Below are 16,348 nucleotides of genomic sequence, written 5' to 3'. Positions count from 1 at the left end.
TCATTGTTTGCCATGCTTCATTGTAAACTTTAATGTACACAAGAACTCATTCATTCTGGAACCTATTTCATAGTCAAGTTACTTTAAAAGAAATCACCATGTTTACAGATATACTTGCAAGCTAGTCTTTAACTCTCTCAGGCACACAGGAATGCCTACATGTCACTATTTCAAATTTTGTCTCAACACTATGACTGGGGAAGCCAGGATGGGACCATTCGCCACAGCAGATTCGCCGACGACGATTAGCCACTGCCCTTTGACTGCCGAGGACGCTTAGCCACTGCTCATTGGCCATTAAAGACAATTCCGCAAATAAGCCGCTGACGATTAGCCTGACTATATAAAATTGTTGTTATATTGGTTAAGGTAGTGTTTGCATTGTTTCAGTAACAAGTCTTCAAAATGGAAACAGAATTTATTAGTAAACGTGGAAATAAGAAGTTTTACCACAATGGTTTTATATATGTTTTTGATAACTATCCAAGAGTGATTCAAGTATTAAGCTTTGGCAATGTGAACAAAGGGGCCATTGTAATGGACGGATCCACACCAAGACTGGCACTGTGATAAAAACAATAAATAAACACACACATTCCTCTTCCGCAGCAAGTGTCCAAGTTGTGAAAGTGAAAACAAGTTTAAAACGTCGTGCAGAAGAATCGCAGGAAGTACCTAGTGTTTTTATTAACGAATGTGTAGCTGATGTCCCTCAGTCAGTCCTAGCATCTTTACCGACGACAAGTAGCATGAAGAAAATAATTCGACGAGAAAGGAAACCTTACTGATCTTCAGTATATAAGCCGGATAACAGAGCAGAAGAAAAATTTCTTTTGGTGGATAGTGCTCAGGTACATTGTATTTTAGCAAAAAGACTTGATGGAGTTCATCTAATATTGTATATACTTCTATCAAATAAACAGCGTTCAACGTATGCATGCATGTTTGAAATGGTGAAGTCCTTGGTACCTAATCCCAGATCACAGTATATCCATTATAACTTTGAGCAGGCAGCTATCAGTGCTATGAGAGAATGTTTTCCTGAAGTTAGAATTAGGGGCTGTTTCTTTCATTTGGCACAAAGTATGCATAGACATATTGCTGCAGTTGGAGCAACGCGTCAATACAACACCTATCCTGGTTATGCTTTAAATGCAAAAACAATAATTGCTTTGGCTCTTGTGCCACTTACTGACCTTGATACCTACGTAGAAGCACTCGCAGACTTTTTGCCTCAAGAACTACAACTAATACTATATTGGTTTGAATTTAATTATATTGGACTCTACAATAGACGTGGCAGTAGCCGAAGGGCATGTTTGTTTCCCCATGATATGTGGTCAGTCTATGAGACAACAATAATGGAAATTTATTGGAACGTTAATGAAAGTACAAAAGAGGCGAGATTTATATATGCAACAGCTGATAGCGGGTTACCCACCACAAATGAAGTTAAAATAAAATTGAGACGCAGACGATAGAATAAGAAAAATTGTTCTTGAATATGATGAAAGAGATTGCTTGGAATATCTTAGAGGAATAACGCATAATTATCAAATGATCTAAAAATTTTCATTGTTTAATATTAATGTTAGATTTTACTGTCATTATAAAGATTTTTAAAATATATTTTCTTTTTCTGGTTAAAGTTTGTAACTCATTTTTATATATAAACCAATAAAATGATATTTATTTTACTTCTTTTTTATCAATATGTAGTATGTAGTTGTATAAATAGAGGGGATTGAGAAGTATGAAAGAACAGGTGGGATGGAAAACAATCAGTACATATATATATTTCTGGTGGCAAATAGTCTCCAGAGATCAAACAACCCCAGTGGAGAAATGCTAGTGGAGGACTGGCAGTGGCTAATCATCAGCGGCGAATCTGCCGTGGTGAATCGTCACCAACTCAAGGAAGCTCAGCTTCCCAATGTATTTCACCCCTTCTTATACCTTTAAATATCATAAGGCCAATCACAGTCTGATGTTCAAATTACGTAGAACAGAATTCTGTTGAACCAAAAGATGACTCCCTCTGTGCTGCTATGACAAACCCTGGTGGATGCCCATTCTCAAACTCAAAACAGAGCAGTTGTTGTTTCCATATTCCTGTACTGTAATGAGACCTGGACTGCAGATCAATAACACACAAGAGCACTGCAAAAGTTCCACCGAGAATGTCTTTGTTATATTTTCTGGTTTCAGCAGGAGGACTATCAAACAAACATCATGTCCTTCTTGAAGGCAACTTACTCCTGCTACCCAACTATAATGGATTGAAAACTGTGTATAGATGGCTGAAAAATGTCTCGTCAGGTCCTGTCCATTCAACTCTTAAATGGTCAACATCCCAGAGGACAGAAAATGTATTGCAATGTTACTCTGAATCTCTCCATGATGCACAGCAACACTGACATTGATAACTAATAGGAGCTTGCTACAAATCTTTCACAATGGTGACAACCTATCTATTCAGTGATGTAAGGTAGAGGACAAACACCTTCATGATGAAGCAGGTGACAACAGAAAAGGAAGCAAACTTTGAACCTCAAATCAAAAGATAACCAAATTAGCAAATTCAGTTCCATTATACTCGATCTCTCCATCCAAGTCATTGATAGAAGACTATGAATACTTCAGAACTCATCACTCATCTCCGTAGCATTCCAGCAGTTAAGTAATATGACAAACGAAAAAAATTGCTTTGTCCCGACTAATTGTACTCAGTTAACCATCAAATCTTTCACCCTTGCTAATGTAACCCACTAAAACAAACACTCATCTTGTGTTGCAACCTTTATCGAATGTCTTTAGGAAATCCATTCATCATAAAGTCTTTTTTGAGAGATGGCGTGCAGAATACTGATCTTCCATGAAATTCTGGTAACTCATGACACAACCAGCAGTGGTTGATTGAACAGTTGATCACACTATGATGGTGACTTAAGCCAATTTGTAATTGGAAAAGGATTGGTCAAGCCAACATATGAACCCTATGCTTTCAGAATTACCTAAGTTGTTCAAAACGTTTACCTTGCTTATTACAACGTAAAGGAATATCAAATTATTTTACTTCCCTAAAATTTGGTTGCCTAAAATTTAAGAACTGATGTTAACTGCTTGTCTCAGAACTCTCCTACCTGGTAGTGACAGAAGAGTTCTGTTGCTTGAGGAGAAGCTCGCGCTGTTGTAACAGAACAATTTCTCGTGAAAGATCTTCAGGGCTCCTAAAAAATATAAGAACACAAAAGAATGAAACAAGTAATTCTTAGCTATATAGTACCACACATTATTCTTTTAAACATTCAAATTTTCATGTTTCTGCATGAATAGCTACTTCATGCAGAATAGTTGTATAAATAGAGGGGATTGAGAAGTATGAAAGAACAGGTGGGAGGGAAAACAATCAGTACATATATATATTTCTGGTGGCAAAAGTTAAGAATGGTTCATTATTTTCAACAAGCTTAAGCTATATTTTTAAAAATGAAACTACTTGATTAGAAATATAAACAACATTTTCCACTGAAAAACCTGCAAAAGTCCTTGTGCCTCTAAAAGCTATAGTGTGATACTTCAATATCACAGATCACAAGTTCAAGGAAACACTTACCAGCAGTTTGATTCACAACGAGGAACATAGAAAATCATCCAATTTAAAAGTACAGAATCCCTCAGGAAATCTCTAGTATTATAGCACTTAGAGAATTTCCAGTATTAATTAAATACTCTTTCCATTCGCACAAATGAACATGCTTGAAGCATTTCCCAAAAATGTTAAATAAAACCTGAAAGAACTGCAGATGCTGTGAATCAGAAACAAAAACATAAGTTGCTGGAGAAGATAGCAGATCTAGCAGCATCTGTGAGGGGAAATCAAAGTTACAGTTTCAAGTCTGGAAGGGTCACCGGACCCAAAACATTAACTTTGATTTTTTTTCACAGATACTGCCAGATCTGTTGCGCTTTTATAGCAACTTCTGTTTTTTGTTCCCAAAAATACCAAATATTTAGTGGAAAGATTAGCCACTTCAGAGGTAACAAGCAGAATAGCTTCTCTTCTGTCGCACTGTGATATTGAGCAAGCATGAAATTTTCTAAGTTACAGCAGAAATAATATGCGTGAGATCAGAAGAAAGTGGTCGGTCTCATGTTTGTAGAGTCTTCTAATGAAATATTACATTTATAACCCAAATACTTCAAGAATACAAATACAAAATATTTAGAAAGGCAACACGTTTCAAGTTAACTGAACAATTATTGGCCAACCTATCAAATTTGCAACTGATTCAGAAAATTGGAAGTGTTTTTGTTATTAATATCCACTCAATTGAATTGCTTCTCTGTGATACAGAGAAATAAATGGCTAAGTACAATTTTATGCTCATTAATAATATTAGTAAAGCTGCTTAACCTTGATAGCTAAGTGAATACTCCAAAAGTAAATTTACAGTGGAATTCAATCAATAGAAAATGCCCTAAAATGCTTGGTTTTAATGAATGGCCAATTAATTGACGAAGTTATTCTCCAAATATTGTCGTGTTGGAATTTGCTCTTTTGTTACGTTTTCAATCTAACAGAGCAGATGTACTTAGATTTGAAGACTTCCTTTATTACTCAACAGTCTTTGCTGAACCGTCATCTGTTGCACATTAATTTAGTGTTGCACATAAACGTAAAGTTATATTGATAGCAGCAACACGAGAATTCCTTCCTCACTACCAAATGTTATCAAAACATTAAATATACCTTTTATTTACAGCTACCAGCTTTCTTAAAGGCAAAAGTTTACAATAGGTGGTAGTTGGATTCCAATTCAAAAGCAATATTGCAGTGCCACACTTAGAACAAGAACATTGTGACTTTAGTTGGGTTTCTGCTCTAATACACAGATTGTAGTTGTAACATTTACATATAAGAGTAGCATGCATGATGCTTCCCATTTTAATGCACATTTCTACTTAAAGCAAAGCTAGGAAGGGAGTTTTAAATGGATTTGAGCATTCTCAGCTTTTAAACTTCCTTCCTTTCCTTCAAGTTGTTCTTGGATTTTTTTCAGAATTAACTATTTCCCCATAGTATAAAATGTTGCATTTTTAAAATAAAAAACTGCAACAATACAAATATAGAACATAGAACAGTATAGCACAGAACAGGCCCTTCAGCCCACGATGTTGTGCCGACCATTGATCCTCATATGAGGTAAACCTAATGTACGAACTCTCAAATTTCTGTGATCATATGCACGTCCAGCAATCTCTTAAATATCCCCAATGACCTCGCTTCCATAACTGCTGCTGGCAACGCATTCCATGCTCTCACAACTCTCTACGTAAAGAACCCGCCTCTGACATCCCCTCGAAACTTTCCGCCAAACAGCTTAAAACTATGACCCCTCGTGTTAACAATTTCTGCCCTGGGAAAAAGTTTCTGGCTATCAACTCCATCTATGCCTCTCATTATCTTGTACATCTCAATTAAGTCCCCTAAGTCCGAGCTCAGTCAACCTCTCTTTGTAAGATAAGCCCTCCATTCCAGGCAGCATCCTGGTAAACCTCCTCTGAACCCTCTCCAAAGCATCCATATCTTTCCTATAATAGGGCGACCAGAATTGGACATAGTATTCCAAGTGCGGTCTAACCAAAGTTTTATAGAGCTGCAATAAGATCTCATAGCTCTTAAACTCAATCCCCCTATTAATGAAAGCCAAAACACCATATGCTTTCTTAACAACACTGTCCACCTGGGTGGCAATTTTAAGGGATCTATGTACGTGCACACCAAGATCCCGCTGTTCCTCCACACTGCCAAAAATCCTGTCTTTAATCCTGTACTCAACTTTCAAGTTAGACCTTCCAAAATGCATCACTTCACATTTATCCAGGTTGAACTCCATCTGCCACCTCTCAGCCCATCTCTGCATCCTGTCAATGTCACGCTGCAGTCTACAACAGTCCTCTATACTGTCAACGACACCTCCAACCTTTGTGTCGTCTGCAAACTTGCTAACCCATCCTTCAATCTCCTCATCCAAGTCATTAATAAACATTACAAAGAGTAGAGGCCCAAGAACAGAGCCCTGTGGAACACCACTCACCACTGACTTCCAGGCAGAATATTTCCCTTCCACTATCACTCGTTGTCTTCTGTCAACCAGCCAATTCTGTATCCAGACAGCTAAATTTCCCTGCATCCCATTCCTCCTGACCTTCTGAACGAGCCTACCATGGGGAACCTTATCAAATGCCTTACTGAAGTCCATATACACAACATCCACCGCTTGACCCTCATCAACTTGTATAGTAACATCCTCAAAGAACTCAATAAGATTTGTGAGGCATGACCTGCCCATCACAAAGCCGTGCTGATTGCCTTTAATCAAGCCATGCTCTTCCGGATGGTCATAAATCCTATCCCTCAGAATTCTTTCTAACACCTTGCAGACGACAGACGTGAGACTGACTGGTCTGTAATTGCCAGGGATTTCCCTATTTCCTTTCTTGAAGAGAGGAATTACATTTGTCTCCCTCCAGTCCTCAGGTACGACTCCGGTGGACAGCCAGGATGCAAAGATCTTCGCAAGTGGCAAAGTAATCACATTTCTTGCTTCCCAAAGCAGCCGAGGACAAATCTGGTCTGGCTCTGGCAACTTGTCAATCTTAATGTTTGTCAAAATTTTCAACTCATCAGCTTCCTCAATCTCTATCTATGCAAGCATGCTTACCTGCTCCTCAATGGTTTCACTCACTACAAAGGTCCTTTTCTTTAGTAAAGACAGAAGCAAAAATCTCATTTAGGGCTTCCCCCATCTCTTCAGCCTCTATACACAAGTTCTCTATGCTATCCCTGATCGGCCCTACTCTTTCTTTGATCATTCTCTTATTCCTCACATACATCTAAAATGCCTTTGGATTCTCCCTAATCCTTCCTGCCAAGCCTTTTTCATGCCCCCTCCTGAATCTCCTCAGACCATTTTTGAGCTCCTTCCTCACCTGCTTGTAATCCTCTAGAGCTGAGCAAGACTCTTGCTTCCTCCACCTTACGTAAGCTGCCTTCTTTCTTTTGACGAGAAGCTCCTCAGCTCTCATCATTCAATATATGAATAATGAACTCTGTTCCTGTACTCTAATCCTCTCACTATGAATTCCAACATAGCATTGGCCTTCTTCAGTAACTCTTGTTTCTACATTCTTATTTTCAGCAACTGATGTAAAAGGACACCCAGGTCTCGTTGCATCCCTCCTTTTCTAAATCTATCACCATTCAGATTATAATTTGCCTTCCTGATTTTGCTTTCAAGAGGATAACCTCACAGTTATCCACATTATACTTCATCTACCATTCATTTGCTCACTCACTCACGAGGGAAATCATGTCTCACAAACTTAATTAAGTTTTATAAGGAATTAACGAAGATGATTATTGACGGCAGAGCAGTAGACATTGTTAACTTGCGTTCGAGTAAAGCCTTCGACTAGGTTCCTCATGGTAAACAAATTAGTAAAGTTAGATCACATGGGATACAGGGTGGGGGGAGAGCTTACCAATTGGACATAAAATTTGCTGATGCTTGTCTTTATTATTCAGACTTTTTGAATATAGGAGTTAAGACATTACGTTGAGTTGTACAGGATGTGGGTGAGCGCCTCTTCTGCAGTACTGAGTGCAGTTCTATCATAAAGGGATATTATTAAATTGGGGAGGTTTCAGAAAAGATTTTTCAGGATGTTGCTGAAAATGGAGGGTTTGCGTAATGAGGAGAAGCTGGAACGTAGAAGGTTGCGGGGTGACCTTATAGAGGTTTATAAAATCAAGAATGGCATAGGTAAGGTGTGTATTCAGGGTCTTTTCCCTGCAGTGAGGGAGTTCAAAACCAGGGAGCATAGGTGAGGAGAAAATTTTAAAAAGGACATGATGGGCAATGTTTTTTTTCCACACACAGAATGGTTCAGGTATGGAATGAATTGCCAGAGGAAGTGGTGGATGTAGGTACAGTTACAACATTTAAAAGACATTTGGATAAATATATTAATAAGTATTGAAGAAATATTCAGGTTTCCAATTTCTTAATGGCTGTGAGAAGGACAGGTCAGAGGTTAAGAATCATGCAGCCAATATTTTATCTGACTCCTCAATTCAGTTTCCAGTTCAAACTATGAGGAAAGACTGCTTCAACTGCAAACACTGCAGGGATATGGGCCGGGTGCTGCCAGGTGGGACTAGATGGAGTTGGGATATCTGGTCGGCATGGACAGGTTGGATCAAAGGGTCTGTACATCTTTATGACTTGCAAAGGCACGTATGCTCTGGACCAGTGGAATTTAGGACTTCCCAGATGTTGCAGTTATGACACACCACTTCTCCTACCATTCCTAATATATTCTAATTAACCACATAATTACTTCATTCAATTATATATTTACTTAGTTTATCTTTAGGATTTATTAACTTTACCACCTGATACTTTACTACGTTGAAACTAAGGAATAGAATAAATCTTGGTCACTTACAATACCTGTATTAATATATATTAATGATTGAGATGAGGGAACTAAATGCAATTTCTCCAAAACTGCAGACAATTCAAAGCTAGGTGGGAGGGCGAACTATGAAGAAGATGCAGATGCTTCTATGGGATTTGGACAAATTGAGTGAGTGAACAAATGCAGTATAGTGCAAATAAATTAGAGGATCTCGACCATAGTAGTAAAAATGGGAAGGCAGATTATCTGAAAAGCAATAGATTTGGAAAAGGAGAGTCGCAGCAAGACCTAGGTTTCCTTGTAACTAGTCTCTGAAAGTAAGCAGACAGGTTCAGCAGGCAGTGAAGAAGACAAATGCTATTTTGGCTTTCATAGTGAGAGGGTTCTAGTACAGGACATTAGTGAGACCACACTTGGAGTATTGTATGCAGTCTTGGCTATCTTATCAGAGGATAGATGTTCTAGCTATGGAAGGAGTGACCAAATGTTTAGCATGAGTGGCATATACAGACAGACTGGATTTGTTTTTGGTGGGGGGGGAGGGGGGGTGAAAAGAGAGTTGAAGAAAAACTGGGGAAGAAAGAAGAGAGACAGATCTCATAGAAAAGTATAAAATTCTAACTGCATTAGATAGGGTAAACCCAGAAAAGGAAGTAGTTTGATAAGGAAGAAATTTGACATAGTTCTTAAGGCTAAAGGTTAAAGGGTCTGGGGAGAAAATAGAAACAATGTACTGAGCTGGACGATCAGTCATGATCATACTGATTGGCAGAGTAGGAGTGAAAGACCAAGTGGCCTCCCTACTATTTTTAAGCTCCTACACTAACCAAATAATTAGCTTTACATCCTTCTTCCCAAATCTGGCACTCTATTTTAAGTTGTTCTCAAGTGTTAACAGTCACTCTAAATTGGCAAGTTCTATATGCTCCTCACGCAAAAAACCTAGCTAAGCCACTTAATGAGGAACCATTTAAACTGCTCCTTATTGAAGTCCATCGTTCTTCCATTGGAGGCTTGGTCGTGGCTACAAACTACAGTATTTAAACAATAAATTTAGGTAAAATGGCAATGACAAGCTACACAAAAAATTAAGATATGTACAAAAAATAATCACTTTATCTATGGACTGCAAGCACTCAGACCCAGTCAGCGAGCCTCAATAAATTGTGTTATCATACCAAAATTTCTCAGAACACATTTCATTCAAAAGTTTGCTTTTCAAACGTAGTTACTTAGGCAAATGATTAATTAAAATAAGTTTAGCACTTAATTTATAACTGCTAAACACAATTGGTATATTACCTTTGGTTCTTCGCACATTCAACATTCAGATACGCTCAGTCATTATTGTTAAGAATGTGGTACTTAATTATGTAAATTTACACAAATAGGAAACAAAGGTTTGAAAACATTCAAAATGATGAATTTTGCCATAAGCGTGGCCATGTCTTTCAGTTGTACGTCCATATCTTGTATAACCACAATAGTTGATCACATGATTATTAAATTGAATCTTCTATCATCTCAGGTTCCAATATTCATTTATACATTTAAGTTGATCTATTTGTCTCAGCAAGAATGATATAGAATGTGACTAAAACTGGATGTTCTTCCATGTTGAAGTGTTTCTGGAACATGACTTCTGCCTTTTTTCCCCTCAAAACCAAAATGGTATTTTGAAGACTTTTACTGAAACCCCATTAAGCCACCCATCAGTCAGTGCATAGCCAAACAATATGTCAAAATCACTAACAACAGCCCTCTTAACATACTGCATGACAGCTTATGCTTTAACGTATTCTTCAGGTGAGATACTGAGCAAAGGTGTCAACTCCCTGGTCAATAGTTATACAAGACCACACATTTTTTTTTCCAAAGAGGAACAATGAATTCCCCACTAGCACACAATCTCATTGTAGAGCATGGGACTTTGGTGGTCATAAATTAGTTACTTTTGGTGCTCTCAAAGTAATAGTGACTAAGTAGTCAATTAATTGTCTAGTGTTTAGTGGAGGTCCTGATGATGTGAAAGGCAGGATGTAAATTCATATTCTTTTTTAGTTTTAATTATTGCACATGCCCAGACAGTTGCAGATTCATAGCTTAATTTTATAAATTTAGTTTCAAATGGGAAATGGTTAAGCTCATGAAAAGGAAATTTTGCAGAGTAATGGGAAAGAGCAGAAGAGTGGGACTAACTACAGCTGTTTCAATAGACCAATGTAAGCCAAAGGATCAAATGGCCAATTTTTATGTTATTTAATTCTATAAATATGGCAAGGAGACAGGAACAGAAAATGTTACATCTAGAGCAACTCTGAAGTTCTTTGAGATAACGAGATGGTGAGAACTCAAATGAAACATTTTCAAGCAGTCATTCCAAATGTCATTCCAACGTAATTCCCATGCCAACCTCAATCACATGGCAGCAACTCATTCTACTGAAGGTTTGAACAAATAGTCAACAATGAACTTCTTTTGCTTGAATGTATTACTGCCAAAAACACTCAGGCACAGTCCCATCAACAGCTGTTTCAATGGTGATCTCTTGTCAGTCTAGTCTTCCATCCTGAACACTATCCTGCCACATATATATACCATCCCAAAACAGGCAGCAACATCAATCAAAGCCACATGACATTTCAAGCCACAGCCTCAACCAAAAAGATGGGGCAGAATCTTCAAGGCTGATCCTCTCAAAATTAAAGAACAACAGGAATTCGGCTAAATAATATTCAGTAGTTGCTTACACAGGAATATCCATTTATAAGGAGTTTAAATTGTTAATGCTTGTATTTAAGACATACCTGGAATTGCACCCATAGGAAATTGGTTCAGAATACAATTGTGTGGAAACTAACACAAAATCTGATTTTCAACTACAGGATTATAAATTCTAATTTTAATTTTTTTTATTTTACAGGCTTTATTTCACCTGTATAAACTTAAAATTGGGAAGAACATCTTATCAGAAAAGCTTGAAAGGATTCTAAGTAAAGATCCGTCACTGTCTAGGTACAAATGCTGTATGTGAGATATACATCACCGAACTACATAACATACCATTAAGAATGTTCTAACCTTAGGTGAGCACAATTTCACGAAAAACCATTCTATGATCCAACAAATAATTAAAGGTTACAGATATCTATTAAGTAATCAAGTGCATCTCAGAAGGTTGTGGGATCTTAGGGAGGAAATTGCAGAGCCCCTTGCAGAAATATTTGAATCATCTATACCAGGTGTATACTGGAATATAGGTAATATTGTGCCTTTATTTAAGAAAGGCTGTAAGGAGAAGCCTGGTAACAATAGACCTGTGAATCCGACATTAGTAGTGGGTAGGTTGTTGGAGGTGATTCTGAAAAATAAGATTTACATGAATTTGAAAAAACAAGGAATGGCTAAGGATAGTCAGCATGGTTTTGTGCGAAAATTGTGTCTCACAAACTAGCTTGAGCTTTTTTTGAGGAAGTAACAAAAACATTGATGAGGGCAGAGCAAGAGATGTTGTTTACTTGGACGCCACTGAAGCCTTTGATAAGGTTCCACATAGTAAACTAATAGTAAAGTTAGATCACATGGGATTCAGGGTGAACTTGCCATTTGGATACAAAATTGGCTTTACGGTAAGAGACAGAGGGTGGTAGTGGAAGATTATTTTTCAGACTGAGGGCCTGTGGTTTAAGTTATAAAAATAGGCTAGGCCATTTTTCCACTGGAGCAAACAAGGTTGAAGAGTGGCTTTATAGTGGTTTATAAAATCATGAGGAGCAGAGATGAGATGAAGAACAAAGATCTTTCCCTTCAGGTGGATGAGTTCAAAACTGGGAGGCATATTTTTAAGGTGAGATAAGAAAGATTTTAAAAAGGGGCAACTTTTTTTTTATACAGAGTGTGGTTCATGTGTGGAATGAATTGCCAGAGGAAATGGTGGATGCAGGTACAGTATAACTAAAAGACATTTGGATAAGTCCATGAATAGGGAAGGTTTGGAGGGTTAAGGGCCAAATGCAGGCAGGTGGGACTAGTCAGTTTTGGAACATGATCAGCATGGACTAGCTGGACTGATGGGTCGATTTTAGTCAAACAGTGGCAAATGTCACTTATCAGAGACAGGACAGCATTCATGCCAATTATTCCATTAAAAAGCCTTAAAATGGTATCTCCACACTGAAACAGATGTTGAATACATTAGAGGCACATAGTTCTCCAAATTAAACTGGCCACCGTCAGTTAGTAACTAGAATCAGCTAATTTCAAATGCAGCAGTGGATGTCTGTATATTCCCTCCAAACTAAGATTACATCATATGAATAAAGTAATCTGAAATTTATAGTTGGGCTTGACATTCACAGAATTAAAGAAAGATTTCAAATGGGCTTTTACTTCAATTAAACCTGCGTTAAAATTCAAAGCACGCTAAAATTAATTTTCATTTGCTCGCAAAACAGATATTAAACTAACATTTAGCTAACTAGAAAGATAATAACACAATAAACTGTGCTCTCTCTGGATAAAATGCTTGCACTCTATGAACAAAACAAACAGGAACAGGAATTAGGCATGGCCCTTCCAGCCTGTTACATCACTTAATAAGATTATGGGTGATTTTCCTTTCATCCATTTGCAGACCAGAAATAGTGGTGTGAGAGGTAGACAATTCACTTCATGTGTCACTGGCACCATCACCAGCCAAAGAGGGAGCTGGTTCACTTTGAAAAGCTCCATTTAAACAGGTTGGGATCAGTGCCCAGGTTTTTGGTATTAATGTATCAAGAGGTGCAGGAAAAGAACAGGAGTAACAAAGCTATAAAGGACATCAGTGATTATGTGATGTTAGGCAAAAAAATTCCAAAAATCAGAGCAAAATGCACCATATGAATGCATTAAGCACGGAAACTGTGAACTATATATCTTAGGAGAGGCAAAATTAAAGATGAAGGAGTGGCCCTCATAATAGCAAAAATAAGAATTAGCTTAAAGTCAAGAAGTAGAATTATTATGGGCAGCAATAAGAAACAACAAGAGACAAAAACATTGACAAGAGTTGCCTTCCTGATATCAGCTGTTGTTGTTGATTGGCATGTAAAATCAACTAATTAGACGACCATGTAATAAGGGTAATTAGTAATCATGGCAGACTTTAAACTGCATATGGACTGGGCAAAAGAGACTCCTGTGGAGCAGTGGCATCATCGTTATCTCTGCTGCATCTATTCCAGAAGTGTGTCATAACACATGAACAGGTTGATTAAAAATATCTATAGACTAGACAATAATGTTGGGAAGGCCAAATGCATGGAACGTAAATTAGTTTTCTACAGACCCATTCAGTAATTAATTCATCATTCACAAACAATATATTACTTCAGGAAGCAAAGGTATAACAAAAAATCTGGTTCAATGGTAGTTGATAAGAGGAATTAAAAACTGAATTAGATCTAAGAATGAGGCTTACAACATTGCCAAAACAGTAGGAAATCTGCAGACTAGGAAGACTTTAGAATTCAGCAAAAGATTCACCGAAGTGGTCATTAGGAAAGAAAACAGAGATAGGGAATTTGACTAGCAAGATGCTCAGTTGGAACGTAAATAGAAGAGGTTAGTAAAACAGTAAACATGGGTCCATTAGCAGCATAAACAGATGAAATTAAAACAGAAAATAAGAAAATGGCAGTAATAGTAAACAAGTACTTTTTCATTTGTCGCTACATAAAGCAAAAATATTCCAAATAATAGGAAACCAAAGGTTGAGTGTATATGAGAGAATTACAGAAGTCAGTTTTCATTCTAGAAAAATTAATGAGACAACATGATGATTTGCACTCTGGAATTTTAAAAGAGACACTGGGTGCTTTGGATCTCATCTTCCAAACTTTCTAAGGAAGTCAGAGTAATGATCCTTGAAGGTTACAAACATAACCCCTCTACAAAGGGAAGGAAATATGTGTCTAACTGGCCGTTAATTCCAATCAACATGGAGGAAGGTACTAGAATCAATTATTAGAGACATGATAAAGTCACACAGAAAATTATATTATGGTTAAGCAGAGTCAACATGATTTATAAAAAGCAATTAGTGTCTGACAAACCTGTTAAGAGCTTTTTTGAGGATACAACTATTAGGATATATGAGAACCGCCAGTGGACGTAGTATATTTGAGTTTTCAAAACATAATTGATAAGGTGTCATACAAACAAAAAGGAATATTTAAACCCGAAATAACAATTTGGGGAATTAGTAATGTTATATTTGCGTGATTGGTAAATGGATGGACAAAGTAGTAATAAACAGCACATTCTTAGCTTGGCAGGTTGTAACTGCAAGATCCCACAAGGGAAAGTTCTTGGGCTTCAGCTGTAACTGTTCAGGGAATGGAATCTAACACATTAAAGTTTGCTGATGCTAAAATTAGTTGGTAAAGTAATCAATGAGGAGAACAAGGAGGTTAAAGAGGATATGAACAGGTTTGGCGAGTGGGCAAGAGCACGGCAGATTGAATACTATATCATGCAATGTTTTCCCACTTTGATTGGAAACAATTTGAAAAATTAACTTTTTCGAATAATGAGAATGAGAAATGTTGACGTTTATGGGAAACCTGGATTTCCTTGTACGTGAATCACAAAATTACCATGCTGGTGCAGCAAGTAACTTGGAAGAAAAAAGGAATGTTGGCTTTTGTTAGAAAGGAGTTGTGGCCCAAGAACAAAACCTTTATGAGAACAGTACAGGATACTAGTGAAGTATTTTGTGCCATTTTGGATTCCTTAATGAAAAAGGACAAATATTCTGGAGGAATGAATCTTATGAGGAGGAGAGGCTGAGTAGACTAGGCCACTATTCCCTGAAATTTAGATCTAATTGAAAAATGTAAAATTCTTAAGGAGCTTGGGTAAGGGCAGATGTAAGTAAAAATGTTTCCCCTGTCTGATGAATCCAGGTCAATGTCTCAGTATAAGGTGTCAGTCATTTAGAAATAAGATGAGGAACTCTTTCAAATCAAGAGGCTGTGAATATTTGAAATTTTCTACCTTATGTTTTATGTCCTGATTGATGACCAGGACCATCTAATGGCCAGAACTTGGAACTGTACAGTAAAATTCAATAGGAAAAGCTGATGCAGCAATTCATATTGTTGATATAAAAGCATGTTTAAAATTTGTGGATTTTAAGCAAGACCTTTAACAGTTCATAACGTATGGTGTGGCACTAAGTTACACAAAAGAGACGAGGCCTAACATTGCACTGATTGTTGAGGATATTTGTTGTGGAAGCCAGAGCAGTTAACCAGATTTTAATGATCCTTGAAAGATTACTGCTGGAAAGCAAACCAAATCTGACAAGAACGTCAGGCTTGCATGTCATACCCTCTATCAATATAACCTGAAAGTATTGACTTTCTAAATTTCAAGCATGCAGGGGACCTGGGAAGAAGGTAATCCTCCTTTGATCCAAGATCCCAATTATAATTGATTTTACATAAGATAAGATATGAATCCACCTTAGGACAACAAAACACAAATTAAAACTACCAACTGATGGATATTGAAAATTTCATAACGATTGATACCATTCAATCTCCAAGCTGTTAACAACATAATTTTATTTTCCTTTCATTGCTTTTAATTAATTACTTAATTCATTACTTTTTCTAAATGTCGCTACTTCATAGTTGGGATCTTCTGAATGTCATCCTGTTGATGGGACCTTCCACGCAGTGCATTGAAACATTGATAATAGAACATATATACTAGATAATACACAACCAACAAAACAGAAAAGAACAGCATAGAACAGCTAGCATATGTTCATCACTCCATTAACTTCAATGGACCAACATGCTAGCTATCATCA

General features: G+C 37.2%; 1 protein-coding gene across 4 annotated transcripts in view; it reads right to left on the bottom strand.

Moving 5' to 3' along the window:
* Positions 1-16,348, bottom strand: part of mad1l1 (mitotic arrest deficient 1 like 1) — an 897,160-nt gene that overhangs the window by 828,204 nt on the left and 52,608 nt on the right. For all 4 annotated transcript variants that reach the window (XM_060840293.1, XM_060840292.1, XM_060840294.1 and 1 more), the window contains exon 10: positions 3,144-3,230. In XM_060840293.1, the coding sequence (XP_060696276.1) occupies positions 3,144-3,230 (87 nt within the window). The remainder of the gene's footprint in view (positions 1-3,143; positions 3,231-16,348) is intronic.

The sequence above is a fragment of the Hemiscyllium ocellatum genome, chromosome 20, assembly GCF_020745735.1.
Source record: "Hemiscyllium ocellatum isolate sHemOce1 chromosome 20, sHemOce1.pat.X.cur, whole genome shotgun sequence".
Taxonomy (NCBI): domain Eukaryota; kingdom Metazoa; phylum Chordata; class Chondrichthyes; order Orectolobiformes; family Hemiscylliidae; genus Hemiscyllium; species Hemiscyllium ocellatum.
This window is presented reverse-complemented; position numbering and strand designations above follow the sequence as displayed.